This window comes from Hippocampus bargibanti, linkage group LG06 (assembly GCF_051943395.1).
Source record: "Hippocampus bargibanti isolate YZ-2025 linkage group LG06, ASM5194339v1, whole genome shotgun sequence".
Lineage (NCBI taxonomy): Eukaryota > Metazoa > Chordata > Actinopteri > Syngnathiformes > Syngnathidae > Hippocampus > Hippocampus bargibanti.
In genome coordinates this window covers 16,817,467-16,842,589 of record NC_142739.1, presented here as the reverse complement: position 1 = coordinate 16,842,589, position 25,123 = coordinate 16,817,467, and the positions used below count along the sequence as shown (strand labels likewise).

The 25,123-nt window shown below is 41.7% G+C and overlaps 2 protein-coding genes and 2 pseudogenes across 3 annotated transcripts in view; 2 read left to right on the top strand and 2 right to left on the bottom strand.

Annotated features, from left to right (window-relative positions):
- LOC148896620 (C-C chemokine receptor type 2-like) overlaps positions 1-4,631 on the top strand; it is a 28,914-nt gene extending 24,283 nt beyond the window's left edge. The window contains 3 exon segments of the mRNA XM_088998469.1: positions 3,884-4,045; positions 4,122-4,567; positions 4,569-4,631. Of these exon segments, the coding sequence (XP_088854595.1) occupies positions 3,979-4,045; positions 4,122-4,567; positions 4,569-4,631 (576 nt within the window). The 5' untranslated portion in view covers positions 3,884-3,978.
- A 1,870-nt stretch (positions 4,632-6,501) lies between these two features.
- Positions 6,502-7,891, top strand: LOC148896619 (putative C-C chemokine receptor type 3; annotated as a pseudogene).
- Positions 7,892-10,223: 2,332 nt separating this feature from the next.
- The window catches only part of triob (trio Rho guanine nucleotide exchange factor b), a 141,487-nt gene continuing 126,587 nt past the window's right edge, over positions 10,224-25,123 (bottom strand). The window contains exons 52-61 of the mRNA XM_088999776.1: positions 24,394-24,647; positions 24,156-24,285; positions 24,026-24,053; positions 23,026-23,188; positions 19,961-20,082; positions 19,801-19,879; positions 18,961-19,161; positions 13,265-13,403; positions 12,989-13,175; positions 10,224-12,227 (exon numbers count right to left, since the gene is read on the bottom strand). Of these exons, the coding sequence (XP_088855902.1) occupies positions 11,812-12,227; positions 12,989-13,175; positions 13,265-13,403; positions 18,961-19,161; positions 19,801-19,879; positions 19,961-20,082; positions 23,026-23,188; positions 24,026-24,053; positions 24,156-24,285; positions 24,394-24,647 (1,719 nt within the window). The 3' untranslated portion in view covers positions 10,224-11,811. The remainder of the gene's footprint in view (positions 12,228-12,988; positions 13,176-13,264; positions 13,404-18,960; positions 19,162-19,800; positions 19,880-19,960; positions 20,083-23,025; positions 23,189-24,025; positions 24,054-24,155; positions 24,286-24,393; positions 24,648-25,123) is intronic.
- LOC148896618 (triple functional domain protein pseudogene) lies at positions 15,621-16,735 on the bottom strand (annotated as a pseudogene). The gene is made up of 3 exons (XR_016115262.1): positions 16,694-16,735; positions 16,418-16,604; positions 15,621-16,036 (listed from the first exon to the last, which is right to left on the bottom strand). The product of XR_016115262.1 is annotated as a triple functional domain protein pseudogene (transcript).

Sequence of the window (25,123 nt, the reverse complement as noted above, 5' to 3'; positions counted from 1 at the left end):
TGTACCAGTATCAGAGATTCCATTGCCGCTTGAAAAGAATTACCATGGATGAGGACATTATCCAAATACACCAGGCACTTTTGCTTCGGAATGTTTGTGAGTACTGTGTCCATCAAATGCTCAAATGTCCCTGGTGCATTGCATAGGCCAAAACTCATGACCTTAAACTGTCAGTGTCCTCGGGTGGTGCAGAATGCCGTCTTAGGTTTGGACTCTGTGGTGAGAGGGACTTGCCAGTAGCCACTCCGCGTCAAGTGACGAGAACCACGCCGAACCCGAGACCAGATCCAAGGTCTCGTCTACGTGTGGTAGTGGGTAGCAGTCTTCTTTGTCACCTTATGGAGCGGTCTGTAGTCCACACAAAACGGCAATTTAGTGCGCTTTTTCTTGAGGACCATGAACACGCCAGACGCCCACAGACTGTCGGAGGGCTCGATCATCCCTGCCATGAGCATTGCACGGATCCTGCTGGGCTAGAGGACGAACCTTCACTGGTCGCGCTTCACTCGTGTCGATGTGGCGCTCGACCAAGTGAGTGAGGCCCACCTCATTCTCACTGAGAGCAAAAATGTCATTAAATTCCCACAGTACCTGCCATAACTGTTCCTGCTGCTCGACACCTAAGCCATCACAGTTCTTCTCCTAAATGGACCAGATAGCCCCAGTTCTCTGCCAAATTCACATACATGGCTGGGTTGGATGTAGTTGGCCCCCCCGGTGGGCAGTCCATCACAGGGCAAGTGCACTCTCCCCGATGTATCGTCGAAAGCTGAGGAGTCAGCACTGCTGCTGTCTTGGTCAGGCTGATTTGGGTCATCAGTGCATCCGTGCTCTCTCCTGACGGTTCTGCCGTGTTGATGGCCACCTCTGGTGCACTCTGCCAAGATGCCGTGATCAGCTCCACATGCTGACCGCTCGGCAGGGTGAGCACTCCAGATCCCAAGTCCACCACGCATTTTGCGGCTTTTAAAAAGTCCCGTCTCAAGATACAGGGGTCACTCACGTCAGCTACCCAAGCTGAGTGGGTTGTCGACAAACTCCCCAGAGTGCAAACAAATGTCCCTTCACCTTACATCTTGGCCGTTTCACCGGTCACGGTCCTCAGTTTTGTGAGGGTCGATTTTAAGACGGTTCCCGCTGGAACAACGTCAGGCCTCACAATTGTGGCTGAGGACCCAGTGTCCACCAAGGCTGTACAGGAAATGTCCCCAATTTGCACGCAAACATGACTTGGGTCCCCCACGTCTGTCCACCCCACCATGATCTCTTTCTCTTCGCGTGCAGATTGAAATTTCCGGCTAATCACTGGAGGGGTCCGCATTGACCAGGCTACGCAGACCCTTTCCCGTTTCCCTGATGGTTCAACATCTTTGGGCAGCGACCTGGCTGGCCGTACCCCCAGCAGACAGCAGGACGAGCACGTCGACCACTTCCTTCCTCCCTTAGTGCTGGGCGGGTATTTATTGCACACACCAACTCATCCATCCATGCTGGCCGGCACTCCTCACCTCCTGACAGCGAGGTCGCCAAAACGGGGCAAGCCGCAGTCGGTAGTACTCCTCTGGCTGTGAACTCCCTCTCCATAGCAAGAGCGAGTGTACTCCGAGCGCCGCTGGGTGGGTAAACTGGACGTGCAGGCACAGTTAATCCGGTCTGAGTGCTTGGATGAACTGGTCACGGATAAATTCATCTTGGATGTACTTTGGCATTCCAGCATATGCCCGGCGGCCGAGGCTCTCAATCTCATGCACAAGGCAAAGCAGCGGCTCCCCAGGATGTCGCTCACGCTGTTTTAGCTCGCAGCGCAAGGAGTCCTTCAAATTAAACTCGCCGAAACACCTCTATTAGGTGCCCACCAGCACGCTGTAATGGAGTCTCTCTCCGGGGCTCAGCAGCATCAGACAGGAAGTAGCCTCGTCGGTTACTGAAAGTGCCAACTGTGCCGCTTTCACCTTGTCTGGCCAGTCCACCGCGTCTGCCACCAATTCGAACTGGGCCCGATAAGCCTCCCAACTTCCTTTCCCGGAGAACTTGGGGGTTTTCATGGGGGGCCAAGCCACCGCCAGGGCGCCGCCATCAATGTTTACGTCACCCCTCGTGGCCGCTACATCCCGGCGTGGCGCCATAATGGCGGCCTCGTGCTCACTTCGGGACGGATTGCCAGCATAATCAGCATAAACATGACCTCGCTCTGTGCCACTTGACAATGGCATGTCTATCACGCATGGCACTGCTTCTTCCTTTACCTTTATAGCAGCCAGGTCGCCGTGCTGAACGGCCTCCTCCTTTACCGTAGCAAAATTGCCGAACATTTTTTTTTAACAGTTGGACGTACGACGGGAAATCCGGCGCATCTGTCACCAATGTAATGTCATTCAGCGTGACAAATGATGCGCTAAGTCGCTGGTATAGCGAGTCGGTCTTTTAATAACAAAACTTAGCAGTTTTAACAAACAAACAGGAACTGTTGTGCGGCGAGACAGCAAGCAGGTGGATAAAAGTTCCCTCAGCCAGATCCAGGAAGGGTATTGTGAGTTTTCTTTATTTGAAGTCTCAATGGATATCAGTTTTCGACTGACCACAGGTAACACTGCTCTCCAGGCTGTCTTTTCTCCCCCTTCACCCTCCTCGAAGTGACTGGCTCAGTCTGGTTTTAAAGGTGCTTCACCTGAGCTTCTGGCCAATCAGGTCGCAGCGGCAATTGGCCATTCCCAGGTGGTTGCAATCACCTTCTCAGAAAAATCCAGAAAACACAAAATTATTTAACTGGGCACTCTGCCCAACCCCAAAGCCCAGCCCCAAAACATGCACTGAACGTTGCACAACATACATACATGTGCACATACATATATACACAAATACTTACACACACGCACACACACACATACACGCACACACACACACACACACACACACACACACACACACACACACACACACACACACACACACACACACACGCATACACACACACACACACACACATACACACATACACACGTACACACATACAGATATACAAACATACACACATACAGTATATACATCCACACTTCAATTACATACATACATGTACTAACAAATAAGTATATGTAAGTTGCTTGTTGTACATAGATAAATATTCGTCTGTGTAAGCTCTCAGTCGTACAGGAGTGGTCCATCGATGAGAAGGTTTCTTCAGCCGTCATCTGTACAAAAGTGAAGGTTTCGGACGTTTCGCCTCCTATCCAAGAGGCTTCGTCAGCGCTGACGAAGCCTCTTGGATAGGAGGCGAAACGTCCGAAACCTTCACTTTTGTACAGATGACGGCTGAAGAAACCTTCTCGTAGATAAATATTTGATTTCTTCCTATTCCCTTTGAGTGTGTAAACTGTACAGAATCAAGATATACATTTTTTTTAATGTATTTGATGTTGCATTTATCTTTTCACTAAATTAAACAATCAACCAATAAAATTGGATCAGTATATATGCTTGTTGTTGTTCTTCCGTTATTTATGTTCTCTCTAGATCCAAAGGGTTCACACCTGACAAGGATCTAAATAAATGGAAACAGCAGCCGTATTTTCGGTTCCTCCTCACACTGAAGATACAAAGACACTTCTCAACTTCACAACCCCTTGACATCTTACTGAGAAAAACAACACTTTCAACTATTGTTTGGAGATAGCTCAATAAGGAATAGAGTGAAATAAAGCAAAATAAATACCTGTTAAAATATTCGATGACACAAAACTGCATTTATCACCTTGAAATAAAAACTGTCTCGAGCTTGTAAGGTTATATATGACTGTTTGACCTACTGTGAGCTCTGATTAAAAGAAACAAAAGTTGTCACCACATGTAAATGACACGAGGACATGCAAAACATTGTCTCTTGCAGAAGCAAGTGTTACTGAGACGACGGTGACCGAATATGATTATTCAGACTACTACGAATCTGGAGCTGAAGTGTTTTCTCCCTGCGACAGTGGTGGCATGATGGACTTCTGCAGAGTGTTCATCGTTATTCTCTACTCTTTGGTGATCCAATTTGGCTTCTTAGGTAATCATCAGATATCCTGCTTGATTAAAAATCCGAACATGTTCGTCTAATCACATTTCCGTCTACATCTTTAAAGGTAATGGCCTGGTGGTGTGTGTCCTGATTAAACATCGGAAGGAGACAACAATGACAGATGTTTGTCTATTCAACTTAGCTCTGGCTGATCTTCTCTTTGTGATCACACTTCCACTCTACACGCATTACACTCTGGTCAAGCAGTGGACCCACGGTGACTTTTTGCACCATTTTATTGGTGGTTCTGTCAGCACTGCCTTCTTCTGCAGCATATTCTTCATGGTTGTCATGACATTGGACCGCTACATGGTGATCATGCATGATGTCAAGGTGGTTAAATACCAAACTGTTTGGATAGGGTCCATTTTCACTGTGGCTTTTTGGGTGCTGAGCTTCTGCGTCTCCCTTCCTTCTTTCATCTTCACATTAGAGACAATGCAACCCAACGGGCTAGGTTGCACTTATGAATTAAGTAATGATGCCATGCACGTGTACGCTGTTGCGACAAAAAAACATTTTGGCACTGGTGCTTCCTCTACTGGTTATGGTTCCTTGCTACTCTAGGTCCTAGAGTATCTTAGAGTCTAGGTCTAGGATCATACAAGTCCTGATGAGGATAAAGAGTGCAAAGAAACAACGTGGAGTCAAGTTGATCATTTCAATCGTGGTTGTCTTCTTCCTCTTATGGACACCGTATAACATTGTACTTTTTCTTAGATTTTTGCATTCTGAATGGCATTTCCTAAATGACTGTGACTTTGAAACATTTAAAACTGTCAGTATCAGTCAGTGAGACAATTGCGTTCACTCACTGCTGCGTTAATCCCATCATATATGCCTTTGTTGGACAGAAATTCATGAGGCGCGTCGTACATCTGATTAAATGTGTGCCTGGAAGTAAAATCTTCCGCAGGCACTCATCAGGCTACTCTTTCCGGAAGTGTTCAGTCATGTCCAAGTAGGAGCATTTTTATCATCTCCCCATTCATCTCTCAATTCATATGTCAATTTATCCATCCTTCATTCATCCTTTCCTCCCTTCCTTCAAATTCCTCCTTTCAGCCAGCCTCAAACTATGATTATACAGCCCAAAAGGTTTCTGGATAGAAAGCCATCAAAACTGCAATGGGTCCAAAGTCAAAATTCACAAGTGTAGAATTTACGTTTTGTTGAGAATTTTACTTCAGCTATTGCTTCAAAAGGTTGTGAAAAAAAAATCGGAATTGATTGTTTTTTTTGTCCAGGACTTGTGATTATTAAAAAGTAACTGAATCTGACTGTTGTATGTCTTTGTGTGCCCTGCGATTGGCTAGCAACCAATTCAGGGTGTCCCCCGCCTCGTGCCCGAAGACATCTGAGATAGGCTCCAGCAACCCCCGCGACCCTAATGAGGAATAAGAGGTACGGAAAATGAGATGAGATGAGACTTTCATTCCTTTCATCACTTTGCTACTGTGAAATGTAAATTTCTCCACTGCGAGACTAATAAAGGCAAATCCAATCCAATACAGATTTCATGAGCATGTACAATTTACAGCGTACAATTTTGTACATTTCTCCACCGTGAGACTAACAAAGGCTAATGTAATCTAATCTAATTTTTGACATGTCTTTCTTGAGAAATCGGAGGGTCTTATTCATGTTTTGTGATATGATACTACATGTCAAGATGTACTCCTCCTACTGCCCGAGAACAACCAGAATAGGCTGTGGCATGCCAGCGACCCTTTGTGAGGATAAACATATTAGAAAACGAAAAAGTAAGTGAATAAAGTTATCAATTCAGTTTGGTTCTAATTTTATGACATGAGTGCTTATACTACTATTTTTATACCTACCCTTGGGTCTTTGGTGGTTTATCAGTTTTAACATGTTTAATTTCGTTTCATCTGTCTTGCTCACATACAGTACTTTATTGAAAAATAAATTAGTTATACATACAACAAATCTATTAGTCTCTGTCTTATATTACGGTTTCATTTCAAGCTTTTCTAAATGCTATTTTTTTGATGAAACATCATTTGTCATTGATCGGGCAGATATTTTATATAAATACAGAAAGCAACATTTGATTTTTATCTTCTTACAGTGGAGTTAAAAATGTAAGAAAAGCGTAGAACTACTGTAGAAATAAAATGACATTAAAATGCAACAAAATTAAATGCATTTTCAACAATAATAAATTCAAACACAGATCATGACTCCTCTGTGTTTTTTTAATTTTGACACAATTAGCATCAACCACGCATTTTGAAAGTGAAACAGTTAACATTTATTGCACACTAAATGTGACCCCTTAAGAAGCCAAAACCAAACATCATATTGTAGTAAATTGTAGCGAATGGTGTAAGTGGTACACAAGCCAGACGACTATGTAGGCAGCATATCAGTCACCATGCACTCAGTGAGTGCATGGTGACTCGATTGTCTCCCTTGTGGACATGTACAACTTTGGTCTGACCCACAAAGCCCTCTGGATCGCAGGTAACCCCAGCCACCCATCTCACAGCCTCTTTCACCTGCTGTCCGCCAGGGAGGGGACTGTGGTGTCTCTGTGCTGCTAGCCAGCCAGCTCAAATACAGCTTACTCCACCAGGCGGTCAAATGATTCAACTCCCTCCCTGTTCTTCCCGCTCCACCTTCTACCACTGCCTCCTGCCACAGACTGTGACCCTCCCTCAGCATCTTACATTTGATTATTGCATTTAAAGAACTTATATTACATAAGCTTTAAACCACAATAATCACAAGTGCCCTTGGTTTTCTATTACGTACTTGCTATTTATTGTTTTATTTGTGTCTGTTTATATATTTGTGTCTTCATGTATTTTTTATGCAGTTCAGTTTGCTGCCTGTATGTGGGACATAGACATTATTTGACAGGAAAGCTTGACTTGACTTTTCCCTATATGTATGTATACTCCGGGTGGCCATGTTTAGGATAAGCAATGTTGAAAGTTGATAGATGCATGGATAGATGTGTTAACATTCATCATTTTGCTTATTTGAGACCAACTTTAACACCCACTGATGAAATCTCCTGGAGATTTACTGCATAGTATCTACAGTATGTCAGCATTTGTTTCATCGTGGTAATGAGCATCGACGGATATTTGGCAATCGAGCACGCATTTTACGCCATGAGGGAATGCACAAGCTCCCTCTGTATTATTGTCTGAGGTGTCACTTGGTGAGCTGGGCTTTTGGCCTCTTTTCCAAAAGTCATCATTAGAGAAGAGATGCCTGACCGCATGAACTCCACACTCAACTCGGACAATGCCGACATTCACTTCAGGTTGGTTTTTGGCTTCTTGGAAATGAAAATTTTCGGCCAAGTCATTCCTATGTTTATCGTGGCTTTTTGATATTCACAAATCATCTCCCGGCTGCTTTCCAGCCAGTCATCTAAAAGGTAGACCATCTAGTTGGTGGTCATTGTAGTGACAATCTTCTAATGTGGTGCCCGACAATGTGGCTTGTTTAAAGCGCTGGAGCATTTGCAAGTCTATATACACAGAGGGCAACAGCAGCAAAGTCATGAGATTGACTGTACAAATCACAGAGTTCTATGCTCACCTCCACAGACCTGTGATGTATGTGTTTGTGGGGCAAAAGTGCCAAAGGAACCTGTTAAGTTTCGTCCATAGGGGTCCATGTGGTCTGTGCGAGCTCGTCAAGTTCTACATACCTCAGCAACAGATCAGCAGGTCCAACATTTGTCATCCCACCAACCTGCAAGAGAGGAGAACTGCATTGTTTTGGAACAGTTCTCTTCTTTTACCTGAATTATTCGGTTCAACCTATTCAACCAATATATCTCATCTTACATAGTTGTAGGTTTGTAACTAAAACGTTGATACCGGACCACCCTTGAGGTCTACTTCGACAAAATAATGAAACTTATAAGGATTGCAAAATGTGTGAACATGCACATTGATACCTGTTAGACACAATGAAGCCTCATTTGTTTTTTTTAATTGTTTCATGTAAAAGCTCCTGCAATGATTTAGATGACTATAGTAATGCACGAGTATTAAGTAACCAACAGGCATGTAATTATGTATTGCGAAATGTGTTTTATAATGGAATTGTTTTTTTTTTATCTATATTGCCAGATGAAGCTGATAACGTGTGCAATTCTCAGCCATGACAGGAAGTTTGTGCAGTGAAACACTCACACTTAAAGAAAACCTAAAACAACAAAAATGTGCAAGTCATGCAAAAACTTGTTGTGCATCACAATGTCTCATCACGCCTACATCTGCATTTGTTGGTTTATGCAGGCTCAGGAAACCACGGCAGAAATAAAAATTAGACATTATTTTATGCAAATATATTTCTTTTGCATCACTTATGACAATGCAGACTTGCAAGTTAAGTTTTTCATCTGTGCAGAAAGACAGTCACAAGCTCACACTTATTCTAACTGACAGGTTCAATACTGAACGAAGGTTATTAAAATGAATGAAAACCAACAAAAAAAGTAAAGAAAAATATTTAAAAAATAAAAAAGCAACTGAAACAATATATTGTCTGTGATTATAGCACAAATGTCCCATGTTTTTGTCGATGCCAATTCATATCATACACAACCTTATTGTTTCCTTTTGGTGTCACTGTACATGCCAAGCTTCAGTGTAAATAAGGTTAAACAGTTTTTTGAGGGTTGTAGTATACGGGTCATACTTGGTGACTTGTTTTAAAATCTTGCACTTGATAAATACCCTGTACATGTACAGGGTGACCCAAAAGGTGCGTGCCCAAATTTCAATTGTGGCTTTGATGAAAAAGCTATTTATTTCAAATTAAAATCACACATTATTCAGTTTATGTAAGACCATTCACCAGAGTTTCAGCTATTTCTGTCAATTTTAGTCAATTTATGGCTTTCCCAAGAAGTGTTCCAAATTTCCACCATTGTGTTGCAAGTAATCCTGAACTCGTCTGACAAAGTTGTCAATCCCTTTTACACACTGCTCTTTCGAGAAAGAAACCTTGCTGACTGCTGACTGCTTTCTGGGTCACCCTCCTGAAAGAGGAGTGTGTAAAAGTGATTGACACCTTTGTCAGACGAGTACAGGTTTCCATGCTACGAAATGGTGGACATTTGGGACACATTTTGGGAAAGCCAAAAATTGACTAAATATTGACAGAAATAGCTGGAATTCTGGTGAATGATCTTCCATAAACTGGATAATGCGTGGTTGTAATTTGAAATAAATAGCTTTTTAATCAAAGCCACAATCGAACTTTTCATGGGGACGCGTCTTTTTGGGTCACCTTGTAAAAAAAGTAAAAACAAGCAATTATATAAAAAAATAAATTAAAAAAACGAGTAAAAACTGTGTGCAGCCCGGTCGTCGAGTGGTTAGCACACTGACTTTATAGTGCAGAGGTCGTGAGTTCAAATCCCTCTCTGGCCTCCCTCTGCGGTGTTCGCATGTTCTCCCTGGGCCCGCATGGGTTTTCTCCAGGTCCTCTGGTTTCCTCCCACAGTCCGAAAACATGCATGGGAGGCTGATTGAACACTCCAAATTGTCTCTCAGTGAGTGTGTGAGTGCAAATTGTTGTTTGTCTTTATGTGCCTGCGATTGTGTGCCAAACAATTCAGGGTGTCCCCCACCTTGTAAGAAGGTTGTGATAGGCTCCACCAACGATCCTGTTAAGGGTAAAACTGAACGGAAGGTGAATGAGTAAACCCCCCCCCCCCTCCCGGCCCCCTCCCAAAAAAAAACTCATCTTCAAATGAGCAGGTTCAATGACATTTGAAATCAGGTGTGTTACAACCATGAGACTAGGAAAACATGCAGGACAGCGGCCCTCCATGACCGGACTTTGACAACCCTGTTGTACAGTCTTTGCACTGAGGGATTCATCAAATGAGGTACTGTAGCCGTTGCTCTCCAAACATTTAATGGCAAAATAACACCACAAACTAAAATATTTACACTTACATGTAACATGTAAACAGTCTTATGTACAGAGGAATACACATGCAAAGGTAAAAATGAAGTCATACAACATTCAATTTGACAAGTCAGTGTTGCTAGTGTATTTCAAATATGAAACAGTCCCTCTCAAAGGTTTACATCCTGGCTGGAGGCAAAATGCTTTGTGCCCCTCTCTGTCTGTACATCTTTACATCACAGGCAAGAGGCAGATGAGGGGTTCTCAAAGGCCTTTAATTACTTACAAAATATTTTGCTGAATTGCGGCTTATACATAATTAGGTCAACATATTTTGGGAGGGAAACCCAGACGCACAAAGACACATAACGATGACATGAAAACAGCTCAGATTAGTTAACATAACACTTCCAATGAAATTAGAAAGTGTTTTCGCTCCATCCACCACGTTTTAGCCGGCAACCTAGACGGCTAAATAAACAAGAGGACATGACACATGAAATGTCTCCTAAGCACTTAAGCTAAATTCATGCTGGATTGGTCAAAGATACAAACAAAAAGCAAGCAAAATGAAATCCCGCCTTAAAGCAGAAATAAAATCATTCTCAGGAAATAAATAAAATTCAATGAACGTAAACTCTTAAATACCTGGGAACACTGTGTCTCTATAAGTTAACACGAAAAATGATCACACGGGAAAAAAAACACAAAACTTTGGTATTATTATGGAAACAATCCAATGATAAAGAAAAGCATAAGTGCCAAATTCTCTTTTTAATACATACAAGTTTTACATTGTTGCCAAAGCTGTCATTCAGCTGGGATTTTGCAGATATTTGTACTGAACTTAATACAAAGAGTTAACACAATACTGACGTCTATTGCGGTACCGGTTACGTACATGCCTTTATTTCCTTGAAAGACTACAGTTACAAAAAAAATTGTCATAAATAGTTGCTCAAATGTTCAAGCTGCACCATTGCACATGGAAACCGCTACAAAGTGAGACATTTTTTCTAATTTAGTGCATCATCTCATTGTCACTGATATGCTGTAAATGAAATAAGTCTTTGTTTAGTGGCAAAAACACTGTTCCAAAAAGTAAATGAAAAAGCAAGAAGAATGTATTTACAAGTAAGGCGGGGATCAAAGAATCTTTGTCTTGAACATTTCATTCATTTAGCTTGTGCTGAGAGGACCATGGCTTTGATGCCGAAGACAAGCAAGAGGAAAGCACGCGCTATTGCACTCAAAGTAACCGCACTGGGTCTTGTCTTCCCTTTGCTGTGACAACAAGTGAGCAGACCTCACTGATGGACGCCACGTGGCTTGCACATTTTCCAGCTTTTTCTTTTAACTTAAATTAGACCTACTTCTGTTTTCCCGCAAAAGTCACTAGCATGTTTGTTCCCAAACTGTACACAGTTTTGCTTACAAAAAGTAATCTCTTTTTACAAACAGAAGGCTTCTCTCCTGGTCAATCAAAAGCAATCAGAAAGTATTCTATTTCTTTTTTGTAATACTATATGACTTGCAAGAAACAAAGAACTTCACTTTGTGCCTGCTTAGTTGGTGTTGGAAGTCTTGCTCGGATTCCAATTTCTTGTGCAGGCTAAAACGGGGTATGCCGAGGCAAGGGATAAGGGTGGAGTCAAAGGGTTGATCAGCAGATGTCATTAAGTCAGTCAGTCAGCAGCAGCATCAGGACACATGTTGGTTGATCAGTGAGGGAACATAGCATCAGTGTGGAAGTGTGGATCATGAAAAAGCACGGCAAGCATTCCACCAGAGTCGGTAGGGTGAAGTACAGAAACCTGGTTGTTAGGGCACATCTGTACTTCCGGTTACAGGTGGTTTAGCAGGCGGCTCTGAAGAAACGCCTTCAAGGGCCCGATGGGCCGTACATCATTCTGGTGTTTCCGTCTATCAATGAACGAAATGAGTCGGGAAGTGTCTAGATGTGAGGCGGGATTCTGGCTCGGTGCAAGCTGCATGCGATTTGACGTGGCGTATCCGCCATCCCTATTCGCAATGCCCGGAAGTCGGAGCCACGGGTCCCGCAAGCAGGTGCTCGCCGAGGGTCGCTGCTCGGGCTCCCCCTGCAGTAGCAGGCAGACAAAGTCGCGGGCTGCTGCGCTCACGCCTTCAAAGTAGTCATCCGGGAAGCTAAAATCCAGGCGGCAGATGTTCAAACATGTCTCCTCCAGACTCTCGTCAAGGAAAGGCGATGCACCGCTCAGCACGACGTAGGTCAACACACCTGCAAGACACAATTTTCTTTTAATCAAAATGTGGCATAGAACAATATCTAACGGGCTGACGATGTATAACTTGATGGTGTTGAATATTTAATGAGTGTATGTGCATGTATTCCGCTAAACCCTAATCGGGAGATATTTTATGAGGGAAACAAGTTGATAACACTCAGTGGCAGGTGATTTCTGAATTGTTTCTGGGTGAGACATCACAATACACATTACAGGGACAAATCAAAAAAGCCTCAAGACATATTCGCTCTATCTCCCTCCACCTCTGTGTCCCCCCCCCCGTCCCGTCTCAGCACGGTGGGTGACAAAGCCTTAAGATGCTCGGCCCGCAAACTTTGGAACTCACTTCCTCCCAACATTCGTAAAATCGATTATCTTCCCACCTTCAAGTCCCATCTCAAAACCCACCTATTTAAAATCGCATTTTCTGTGTAGCTCTCTCTCTTGTTTCTATTTATAATTGTATTTTATTTATTGCATTCTATTTGTGATTTTAGTTCATTTATTATAGTACATATGCTTGTCTGTGACTGTAAAGTGTCCTTAAGAGCTTTGAAAGGTGCTTAAAATGTAATGTATTATTATTACTATTATATACTGTGAAATGTAAATTTCTCCACTGTGAGACTAATAAAGGCAAATCCAATCCAATCCAATCCACTTATGATTCTGCAGAATTGCTCCAATTCGAAAAAAAGCCACACAATCGATTCATACTTCAGTTACTTTTCATGTTTGTTCATGCTAAACAGACCTAAGCTCCATATGTCGGACATCAGTGACGCAGGCTGACCCAGGACTAACTCGGGGGCCGAGAACTCCGGGCTCCCCAGAAGAGGGTGAATGTAGGTGCTGGGTGGGTTCAGCTGAATGGCGTCACCAAAGTCAGTGAGCTTCACGACAGGCTGGGAAGACACTTGTTCTACCACAATGTTCTCAGGCTGCAAAAACATCGATATCCAGCAGTTAGGACACCTTCCATGTTCCTCACAGTTTAAAAAAGTATTTTACTTAAAACAGTTTGGTATACTTTGAGGTCAAGGTGCACTATCCTCCAACCATGTAGATACTGGAGTGCTTCTAGAATATCTCTGAGGTACAGAGCCACTTTCTCCTCCGTCAGGTTTCCCCAGCTCACAATGTAGTCCAGGAAACGCCCTTGGTCTGCCCTGAACACAGCAGCCAATAACATAACTTTAGTCATATGGATCTGTAGCTGCATACATTGAGCTAAGTGGCCTTCAATAAAGTATCCCACTGGGTGCTCTGTGCATACTGTAGAGGTTGCAGGTTCCAATAAGAGTAATTAAATGAATGTCTTTACCACACTATGAATTTCATGACAAAGACCGAAAAAAATTGCATAATGCCATCGAAATGAACAAAATGGACCTGGAAAAAAAATCAATCAGACAAGTAGGGTTCTTGCTTTTACCCAAGTGGCCCAGTGAGTATCACCTCATCAGCATAACGACTACAACTTTGGTCTGACCCACAAAGCCCTCTGGATCGCAGGTAACCCCAGCCACCCATCTCACAGCCTCTTTCACCTGCTGTCCGCCAGGGAGGGGACTGTGGTGTCTCTGTGCTGCTAGCCAGCCAGCTCAAATACAGCTTACTCCACCAGGCGGTCAAATGATTCAACTCCCTCCCTGTTCTTCCCGCTCCACCTTCTACCACTGCCTCCTGCCACAGACTGTGACCCTCCCTCAGCATCTTACATTTGATTATTGCATTTAAAGAACTTATATTACATAAGCTTTAAACCACAATAACCTCATCAGCATTGCGAAAGTTGCCTAACCTGTTTTGCCTGAGCAGGCTATTGTATGAACGATCCAAATTGAACCTCACACCACCCGACCGGTTTAATGAAGGATTTTGTTGTTTTATAAGAATCGCCTCTTTTACCCCCTTTCAAACCATCTATGTTCTTTCGCTAAGATTTTAACCTCATTGTCGTCAAATGAGTGGTTAGTAGCTTTTAGGTGCAAATGTACTGCCGATTGAGGCCCACTAGTATTATCCCTGCGATGTTGATAAAGTCTTTTTTTGAGAATTTGTTGAGTCTCCCCAATGTACTGCTCTTTACAATTTTCATTCTTACAATGTATGGAATAAACTACAATACTTTGTTTTTCATTTGGTAGCCTATCTTTTGGATGCACTAATTTTTGCCTTAACGTGTTTATCGGTTTGAAATAAGTAGGAAGAGCAGGTTCAATGACATTTGAAATCAGGTGTGTTACAACCATGAGACTAGGAAAACATGCAGGACAGCGGCCCTCCATGACCGGACTTTGACAACCCTGTTGTACAGTCTTTGCACTGAGGGATTCATCAAATGAGGTACTGTAGCCGTTGCTCTCCAAACATTTAATGGCAAAATAACACCACAAACTAAAATATTTACACTTACATGTAACATGTAAACAGTCTTATGTACAGAGGAATACACATGCAAAGGTAAAAATGAAGTCATACAACATTCAATTTGACAAGTCAGTGTTGCTAGTGTATTTCAAATATGAAACAGTCCCTCTCAAAGGTTTACATCCTGGCTGGAGGCAAAATGCTTTGTGCCCCTCTCTGTCTGTACATCTTTACATCACAGGCAAGAGGCAGATGAGGGGTTCTCAAAGGCCTTTAATTACTTACAAAATATTTTGCTGAATTGCGGCTTATACATAATTAGGTCAACATATTTTGGGATTTTATGTTGCCAAAGGACTCTTTGTAATTTTTCAGAAACTCCTGAACTTAATACAAAGAGTTAACACAATACTGACGTCTATTGCGGTACCGGTTACGTACATGCCTTTATTTCCTTGAAAGACTACAGTTACAAAAAAAATTGTCATAAATAGTTGCTCAAATGTTCAAGCTGCACCATTGCACATGGAAACCGCTACAAAGTGAGACATTTTTTCTAATTTAGTGCATCATCTCATTGTCACTGATATGCTGTAAATGAAATAAGTCTTTGTTTAGTGGCAAAAACACTGTTCCAAAAAGTAAATGAAAAAGCAAGAAGAATGTATTTACAAGTAAGGCGGGGATCAAAGAATCTTTGTCTTGAACATTTCATTCATTTAGCTTGTGCTGAGAGGACCATGGCTTTGATGCCGAAGACAAGCAAGAGGAAAGCACGCGCTATTGCACTCAAAGTAACCGCACTGGGTCTTGTCTTCCCTTTGCTGTGACAACAAGTGAGCAGACCTCACTGATGGACGCCACGTGGCTTGCACATTTTCCAGCAATGTACGGTACTGCTACTCCTCTCCTTTTAGAATCTTGAGAATTATTGGTTTCGTTCGCTATTCTTTCTTTCTGACATTTGTTGAATGACCACTGAGGGTACCCACAGTTAGTGAGTGCTCTCCTGATTACAGGTGGTTTAGCAGGCGGCTCTGAAGAAACGCCTTCAAGGGCCCGATGGGCCGTACATCATTCTGGTGTTTCCGTCTATCAATGAACGAAATGAGTCGGGAAGTGTCTAGATGTGAGGCGGGATTCTGGCTCGGTGCAAGCTGCATGCGATTTGACGTGGCGTATCCGCCATCCCTATTCGCAATGCCCGGAAGTCGGAGCCACGGGTCCCGCAAGCAGGTGCTCGCCGAGGGTCGCTGCTCGGGCTCCCCCTGCAGTAGCAGGCAGACAAAGTCGCGGGCTGCTGCGCTCACGCCTTCAAAGTAGTCATCCGGGAAGCTAAAATCCAGGCGGCAGATGTTCAAACATGTCTCCTCCAGACTCTCGTCAAGGAAAGGCGATGCACCGCTCAGCACGACGTAGGTCAACACACCTGCAAGACACAATTTTCTTTTAATCAAAATGTGGCATAGAACAATATCTAACGGGCTGACGATGTATAACTTGATGGTGTTGATATGTTTTGACTCCTTTTCTCTACCTTCAGTGCTAGTTGATATTAGTTTAGCCCTATGCTGGAGGGTTCTGATAACTCCTAGTTTATGTTGTAAAGGGTGGTTAGAGTCAAAAAGTAAGTATTATTATTACTATTATATACTGTGAAATGTAAATTTCTCCACTGTGAGACTAATAAAGGCAAATCCAATCCAATCCAATCCACTTATGATTCTGCAGAATTGCTCCAATTCGAAAAAAAGCCACACAATCGATTCATACTTCAGTTACTTTTCATGTTTGTTCATGCTAAACAGACCTAAGCTCCATATGTCGGACATCAGTGACGCAGGCTGACCCAGGACTAACTCGGGGGCCGAGAACTCCGGGCTCCCCAGAAGAGGGTGAATGTAGGTGCTGGGTGGGTTCAGCTGAATGGCGTCACCAAAGTCAGTGAGCTTCACGACAGGCTGGGAAGACACTTGTTCTACCACAATGTTCTCAGGCTGCAAAAACATCGATATCCAGCAGTTAGGACACCTTCCATGTTCCTCACAGTTTAAAAAAGTATTTTACTTAAAACAGTTTGGTATACTTTGAGGTCAAGGTGCACTATCCTCCAACCATGTAGATACTGGAGTGCAGTGTGCGTAGCCTTCCTAAAGACTTCTGTTTTTAGCGCTCTGTCCTCTTTTATAATTACTTTACAATCCAAGAAGGCTAGTTGGTTCTCTTGAATGTCCTCACGAGTAAATTTAATGTTGAAGTCTACAGAGTTGAGATGATCTGTGCACTGCTGTGGCACCAAATGTTTTTATTATATTTTGTTGGTACTTTTTTGTGCAATAAATATATTTTGGTGATTTTTCCTTGTTTATATTTTGGCGATTTTTTAAAAACCGAATTCACCAACATGAAGTTCTTACCAAACATGCAAAAATATATGGGTTTACTCTTGAGGAAGAAAGAAAGAAACTAATAAAGAAAGACAGAAGCAAAGAAAGAGAAAATGGGATGTAGAAATAATGCATATATGACTACCTTCCAAGTTCAGAAATATCAGTGTAGTGGATTTCAAAACCACCTTTCCAAATTGCATTGTTGCTGTCATAAGGATTGAATTTCTTGTTTCTTAATTATGACAAAAGTATCGTCCACATATCTAAACCAGTGTCGAGGTTTTGTCCCTGGGAAGGATGTGAGGGCCTGTTTCTCCATCTCTTCCATGTAAAGATTAGCCACTATGGGTGAAACTGGTGAGCCCATAGCACAACCATGGATTTGTTTATAAAATTTTTCCCGAAATTGAAAATACGTAGTATTAAGGCAGATTTCTAATAATTGGCAGATGTGATCCGGTTTCAGTTTGGTTCTTTCATGCAGAGAAACATCCGCCAGCAGCCTCGTCCTCACCACTGAGACTGCTGCTGGGGTTGGGACAGATGTAAAGAGAGAAGTCACATCGTATGATGCCAAAGTTTCCTCAGGTTCCAATATGAGGTCTTTGATCCTCTCTACAAACCCTGTGGTGTTCTCTACGTGGTATTCTGTGTTACCAACCAACGGAGCTAAAATAGTTTTTAAATATTTGGCTACATTGTATGTAGAGGAGTCAATGCTACAAACAATTGATACCAGAATACCACGTAGAGAACACCACAGGGTTTGTAGAGAGGATCAAAGACCTCATATTGGAACCTGAGGAAACTTTGGCATCATACGATGTGACTTCTCTCTTTACATCTGTCCCAACCCCAGCAGCAGTCTCAGTGGTGAGGACGAGGCTGCTGGCGGATGTTTCTCTGCATGAAAGAACCAAACTGAAACCGGATCACATCTGCCAATTATTAGAAATCTGCCTTAATACTACGTATTTTCAATTTCGGGAAAAATTTTATAAACAAATCCATGGTTGTGCTATGGGCTCACCAGTTTCACCCATAGTGGCTAATCTTTACATGGAAGAGATGGAGAAACAGGCCCTCACATCCTTCCCAGGGACAAAACCTCGACACTGGTTTAGATATGTGGACGATACTTTTGTCATAATTAAGAAACAAGAAATTCAATCCTTCACAGATCATCTCAACTCTGTAGACTTCAACATTAAATTTACTCGTGAGGACATTCAAGAGAACCAACTAGCCTTCTTGGATTGTAAAGTAATTATAAAAGAGGACAGAGCGCTAAAAACAGAAGTCTTTAGGAAGGCTACGCACACTGACCAATACTTACTTTTTGACTCTAACCACCCTTTACAACATAAACTAGGAGTTATCAGAACCCTCCAGCATAGGGCTAAACTAATATCAACTAGCACTGAAGGTAGAGAAAAGGAGTCAAAACATATCAGGAGAGCACTCACTAACTGTGGGTACCCTCAGTGGTCATTCAACAAATGTCAGAAAGAAAGAATAGCGAACGAAACCAATAATTCTCAAGATTCTAAAAGGAGAGGAGTAGCAGTACCGTACATTGCAGGAGTTTCTGAAAAATTACAAAGAGTCCTTTGGCAACATAAAATTCCTACTTATTTCAAACCGATAAACACGTTAAGGCAAAAATTAGTGCATCCAAAAGATAGGCTACCAAATGAAAAACAAAGTAATGTAGTTTATTCCATACATTGTAAGAATGAAAATTGTAAAGAGCAGTACATTGGGGAGACTCAACAAATTCTCAAAAAAAGACTTTATCAACATCGCAGGGATAATACTAGTGGGCCTCAATCGGCAGTACATTTGCACCTAAAAGCTACTAACCACTCATTTGACGACAATGAGGTTAAAATCTTAGCGAAAGAACATAGATGGTTTGAAAGGGGGGTATACACTAAAGTGATATCTTACATCATGTACTTACATCTCTAATATAAGAACATAGCTGTTGGCCGTCTCATACGTGTCCAGGAAGCGGACCAGGTTGGGATGATCCACTGTCTGAAGGAGTTTTACCTCTTGCAGCACCTGTTCCCGCCGCAGCAGCTTCTTATTGACATGTTTCGCTGCCACAGTCCATTTACTGCCTCTCTGATCGCACCGCTTGGTCACTGAGAAACGACCTCTGCCGAGCAGATATTTAGGGGTCAAGGGCCTCATGTATGGAATATTTTTGTTCAGATGTACTGTATCAAGAGGGAAACTGCGAATGAGTGGTGATCCATGGTAACTACTGGTCTTGCATACAATTTTTTCAAAGTTTTTCTTGCTTTAGAGAAGTTGGAGTGTCTTCGAGATGATGGTGTGGCGGGTGCAGCGGTGTGCAAAGTACAGTAGATAGCAAAGGCGAACGGGCCGATTTAAATTCCCCCTCGATTCTTTTTCTGATGAGGGAGAGGAGGGGATGTTTTTAATATTCTGACATTCACGCAATTTGGGGATTGAACTCAAGCTGAGCTAAAAATCCAGTCATTTTGGCAACAACGTCCCAACGCTTGATTATTCTACTTTTCTCACTGCTGTGGCACCAAATGTTTTTATTATATTTTGTTGGTACTTTTTTGTGCAATAAATATATTTTGGTGATTTTTCCTTGTTTATATTTTGGCGATTTTTTAAAAACCGAATTCACCAACATGAAGTTCTTACCAAACATGCAAAAATATATGGGTTTACTCTTGAGGAAGAAAGAAAGAAACTAATAAAGAAAGACAGAAGCAAAGAAAGAGAAAATGGGATGTAGAAATAATGCATATATGACTACCTTCCAAGTTCAGAAATATCAGTGTAGTGGATTTCAAAACCACCTTTCCAAATTGCATTGTTGCTGTCATCTGGGCTTCCTGAAAAAAAAGTAACTAATCAGTTTGATTTCAACCCACACAAGACTTCAATAACAATAACAACCATGGCAAAACCCACACCTGAGACTCTGAGGTTAGCGGAGGAGGTTACAGAACCTGCTACATTCATCGCAACACAGGTGTATCTGCCATTGTCCTCCATAGTTACCCCGAGGACACAGAGGGTTGCCTCTCCTGTCTCACTGTGGGAATTATACACACATGCAATGTCACACAATCTTCAAAAGTGAAATATTTGAATAAGAAATGGTCATGTCATGATTGATGGAGTGACACTGTCTTAATATAATTAATTACAGTGTAAATAAGATCAGACACACCATGTATCCCTCCTCTAAAAACAGAAAAACTATCAAAAAGAATGCTTTTCAATGGATTAAGTGGGGAAAAACAGGTTGAAAATTTAGAAGAAAATACAAATATGACTATACTTCAAGTACTTCTGATCAAGTATTAAATTACTGACTATAAATTGCAACTTTTTACTTTGTCCGTGGTTGCGACTTATACGACAGAATGACTTATACATATTATTATATAATTTCACATTTTTTTCATATAATACCGATATAATACCGGAAGAGGCATTATAGGCTAATCGATGAAAATGTTTCTTCAGCCGTCATCTGTACTTCTTTGAAGGTGTCGGACGTTTCACTTCTTATCCAAGAAACTTCCACAGCATATAGCTATAGTTTACGTTTTAAGACTTGCGCTGAATATTCATGAAGTCTTGTGTTCGAGTTGATGACGACCCCCATGTGACGTCACGTTTGGACCGCCCCTGACCGAGAAAGCGACACACAATGCATTTTGGGTACTTTGTTTGGTCTGAAAACTTCGTGTTGATCCGTGTTGATGGCGAAATTAGAAGGAAAACACATAAATAACGCCATGGTGAATCGTTGTGTGTTGCACCAAGACAACTATTTGATATTCGCTGACACAAATTCCCAGCTGACAAATCAGCCCATTTCTAATGGAGCTTGGGCGCAATCTTCTGCATTTTCTGGGTGCTACATTGCTGTCATTGACGACTCGAATTGATATGGGAGGACTCCTTGAATCAATTGCAAACATTTATGCTTTCCTCTTCAGAACTATTTGAATCATATTCATAACTGGATGAGTAACAAGAGAACATTTCCGAATCTGAAGCCATTGTTTTGATTCTCGAGCAAGGCAAGACGTCTTGGCGTGACGTCACGAACAAGGGGGTGGGACCTTCTGAAACTGGCTATTTCCGGATTCATTTTGAAGTCATTTTTATTGCTGTTTTTCATTTAACTAAAAATATCAGCCTGCCTGATTTGGGTATTTTAGATGCTATAAAACGTTTTTCTGATGTCAGTGGGAAACAAAAAAAAATGGTCTCAAGGGATATGGCGTTTACATACTATTTCGCAGATACTTGGAGGAGGAAATGGAAATAGATTAAAATAACATATGCACTGTGATTTATCAAGATTGCGTCTGTTTTTAATAAGTTTTCATTGAAGGGGCAAAGTTAAAGAAATCAACATTTATTGAAAAATGGAATCACTTTCAACATTCAAAACATATTATTACACAATGAAATATTCAAGCTCAATAATACCTACCTGTGCTAAATTCCGCCAAATCATAGATGGCTTGTCCTGACCGCGCGCTCAACAAACTCTCCACTGACGCCCTCGCCTTCACGCGCAAACAATACACGTGTACCGTCGCCGAGCACGCAGACATAGGCTACCTGCAGTTGAAATTTGCATACTCGGCACGGCAGCCAATCAGAAGCCTGCTTCTTTCTTCCGGACTTTCGCAAGCGTTATAAAGTCGTGCAATTCCATGTCTTTTTCCAAAATAGATGCACAGAACCTCAGCCCAGAAGAAAGATTCAAAAGAAGCTAACAACAAATGTGACGCTACAAAACGTAAATTTACATTAAACCGTGACTGTAAAGTGTACGTGAGCCTTATGAAAGGGGCTTAGTGGCTTATAGGAAGCAATGCATACGTTGCATTGTGCACCACAATGACAATTGACTACTGCAGCAAAATGTACAGCCATGCACATTTACCGTAAATTAAGCAAGGTAGCATTTGTAGTAGGTACATTCTTGATTCAAAGAAAACTTTATACTTTGTGGCATTTTTTTTAATGTGATTAGTTGTCTCATTGTACTTCAAGTTGTGAAAAATGGGGCAGGCAACTTTTCAGTTATCTGCCCTGTTGTCCGCTAACTTTTTGTCATGAGTTTCAGACAGTTTTTACTATAATTTGGGCAAATTCGGCGGGCCGGATTAAAAAGCCTAACGGGCCGTATGTGGCCCGCGGGCCGTAGTTTGCCCATGTCTGCTATATGCTAATGTTGATAAGTCAACGATAAGTCTGACATAAGCGACGGAGAAGAGTAACTACAACTGGGGTTGGTGGACTGTTTAAAACTAACACAGAGGTTGAAGATTTCATTGGATTTGGTGATTTGTGACACTGATGGTTTGGTCAACTTGTTAGCATGTTTTTCTATGGTAGAATTACCTGAATAACGCTTCATGTCACCTTTGAAGATGACATGTTTGTTCGTGGTGTTGGATCTAATCAAATACATTTCCCGCCAAAATGCAACTGACATTCCATTGTGATTTATGTCTTTTTTCTTCTTAATTTTGCATTTTATGGCGACTGCACCTGACACTCCAAAGCGATTAAAATGAGAATAGGTGGAATCAGGCTTTTTTGGAATATACAGTAAAGTCTCGTTATATCGATATCGGATATATCGATAGTCCCGGTTATATCGATACTATTTCTATGCACGCACGGAGAAAATTACATGCAAACAGGGTCGGATATATCGATAGTCCCGGTTATATTGATATTTTTTCGGACTCCCTTGAATATCGATATAACGAGACTTTACTGTATTTTGGTTTACCATGTGAGCCTTTTTATGTCATTTGCCATGCTACACACCATTTACAATATAGTTATATGCTTGGATTACTTGGTCACTTTGCGACCTATAACATTTTAGAAAATGTTTTTGTTCCATTCCCTGATCAACTGAAATCCATTTGATCTGCCCTTATTCACAATCTAGATAGTTTCGGGACATTCCTACATTCTACATTGATTGAGGTACCTGTAGGTGATGCTGTATTGTCCGTTGTTGCTAAGAGTGTTGTTTGTCGGACCTCGCCAGGTGACAGCGGCTCGGGGTCGCCCACTCAATTTGCACCTAAGAGTAACACTGTCACCACTCTCACATGTTACATCGCTAAGCGGGATGAAGAAATCTGGAGGAGCTGCATGATAGAATGACAATGAAACATAAGGACAAGTTCTATCTTTCAAAAGGAAACAACCAGAAAGAAAAAAGAGAAAAACAAGTCAAGGCCATATACTGTAAGTTATGTAGTCCATGTACTGTAAGTAGGAGATGCCAGCGTGTCGTCATTTGTTATGATCACGTGATCTTCGCGTCAGCCATTTTGAATGCTTTTCGATTTACAGTTTGACTAACGACGGTTTTGTTGGAACGGAACCCGGTCGTAACTCCGATGTTACCTATCTATATATTAAAAAGAAAATCCTCGTTACATCCACGACAATGGCTTTCCTTTGCCTTTTATCTATGACCACGATATATATATATATATATATATATATATATATATATATGTGTGTGTGTGTGTGTGTGTGTGTGTGTGTGTGTGTGTGTGTGTGTGTGTGTGTGTGTGTGTGTGCAGCTGAGAGGGAACATTGCTCTGGACCAATTGAAACTTCTGGAGGAGTTTGTGATGGGCACAGAAAGGAATGAGTTGCAATAATCAATGTGGGATGTGACGAGACTGTGGAGCAGGAGAGCAGCGGCCTGAGGTATAACAAGGGGAGGAGACGATTGATGTTTACGTAGGTGGAAAAATGCTGACCGGTTATTTTATTGATGTGTGAGTGAATGCAAGTTCTAAACAGGGTGAAAATGCACTGAAAAGGTATTTGGTTTCGTTCAGTTTAATGAAATGAATACAACTTATATATTGCGAAAATCTAGGACCTGCTCTGGGCATAAGGTCTGTGTTAAACCTTAGAGGGTCCATCATGTTTAACATTCCCACACTTTTATTGAAGAGTACACTCACCATCACTGATGAAGTTGGGATTCAGAAGCTGCAATGTAAATATAAAAACATATCCAGTTAATAAATTTAGAGTCCAAATAACAGGATTAGGAAAGAGAATAAAACAGATGATAATTTGCACTCTCTATACCTTGCCAGGGACTTTGTTGGCCAGGTTGTCCTGAGATTTGCGGGAGCCATTCTCTAATCTCCGACCGTCCTTGTCTCTTTTCTCGGACTTGCGGCGGATACGCAGTGCAGTATGCCATGATAGGGATTTTCTAAACCAAAGAAGACATACCATCATTCACATACAATTAACTGACATCTACATTACAGAACTGTATAGTTTGAGATGACAAATAAGAGAAATGTATGCATTGTTTTACTTGATAGCTCCTTCTGGGAAATCAGGGGTAGTGGAGGATGAAGTGTGTCCTAATACAAAGCCAGGAATCCATCCCTCAGCTGCAGGGCAATGCTCATTGGCAGCCCTGTACACCAGGAACATGTTTTGCTGGTTGCTGGCCAGTATTTGGACGACTTCACCCTGTGCTACACTGATCTCATCCTCCTTCACTGCCACATAGTCTTGGGTTACCAGCATGGTGGACACACTGCTGCTGCTGCTACTGCTTTCACTCTGCCAGATAACAAAAAGCGCATAAGAGTATTAATCTGCGAGCAATGTGGCAGAGTGAGTCTTTTTTCATGTCTGTTTTCCATCAGTTAAACAACATGATTTGATCGACCACATTGTTTCAACTTCACTAGGCACATGCATTAATGGAAGCAAGTTAAATTGGTTATAATGTTGCAGACATGAAAGTGTTTCATTTAGTTTGTAGAGACACATTTTGAGAAAGTAGAAATAATGACCCTTTTGCCTAACAATTTGTGAGAAAGAGCATTTAATTGAGGACAAATGATGTTTTGTTAAAATCTCAATCTACCAGAAAAGTTTGAGATTGGGAAAGCAGTGGACGTTGGTAATAAATAAATTCAATTGTGTGTTCTACAAGTTATTATTATTATTATTATTATTATTATTATTATTATTATTATTATTATTATTATTATTATTATTATTTATTTTGTCCTGGGGACTTTTGCAATATA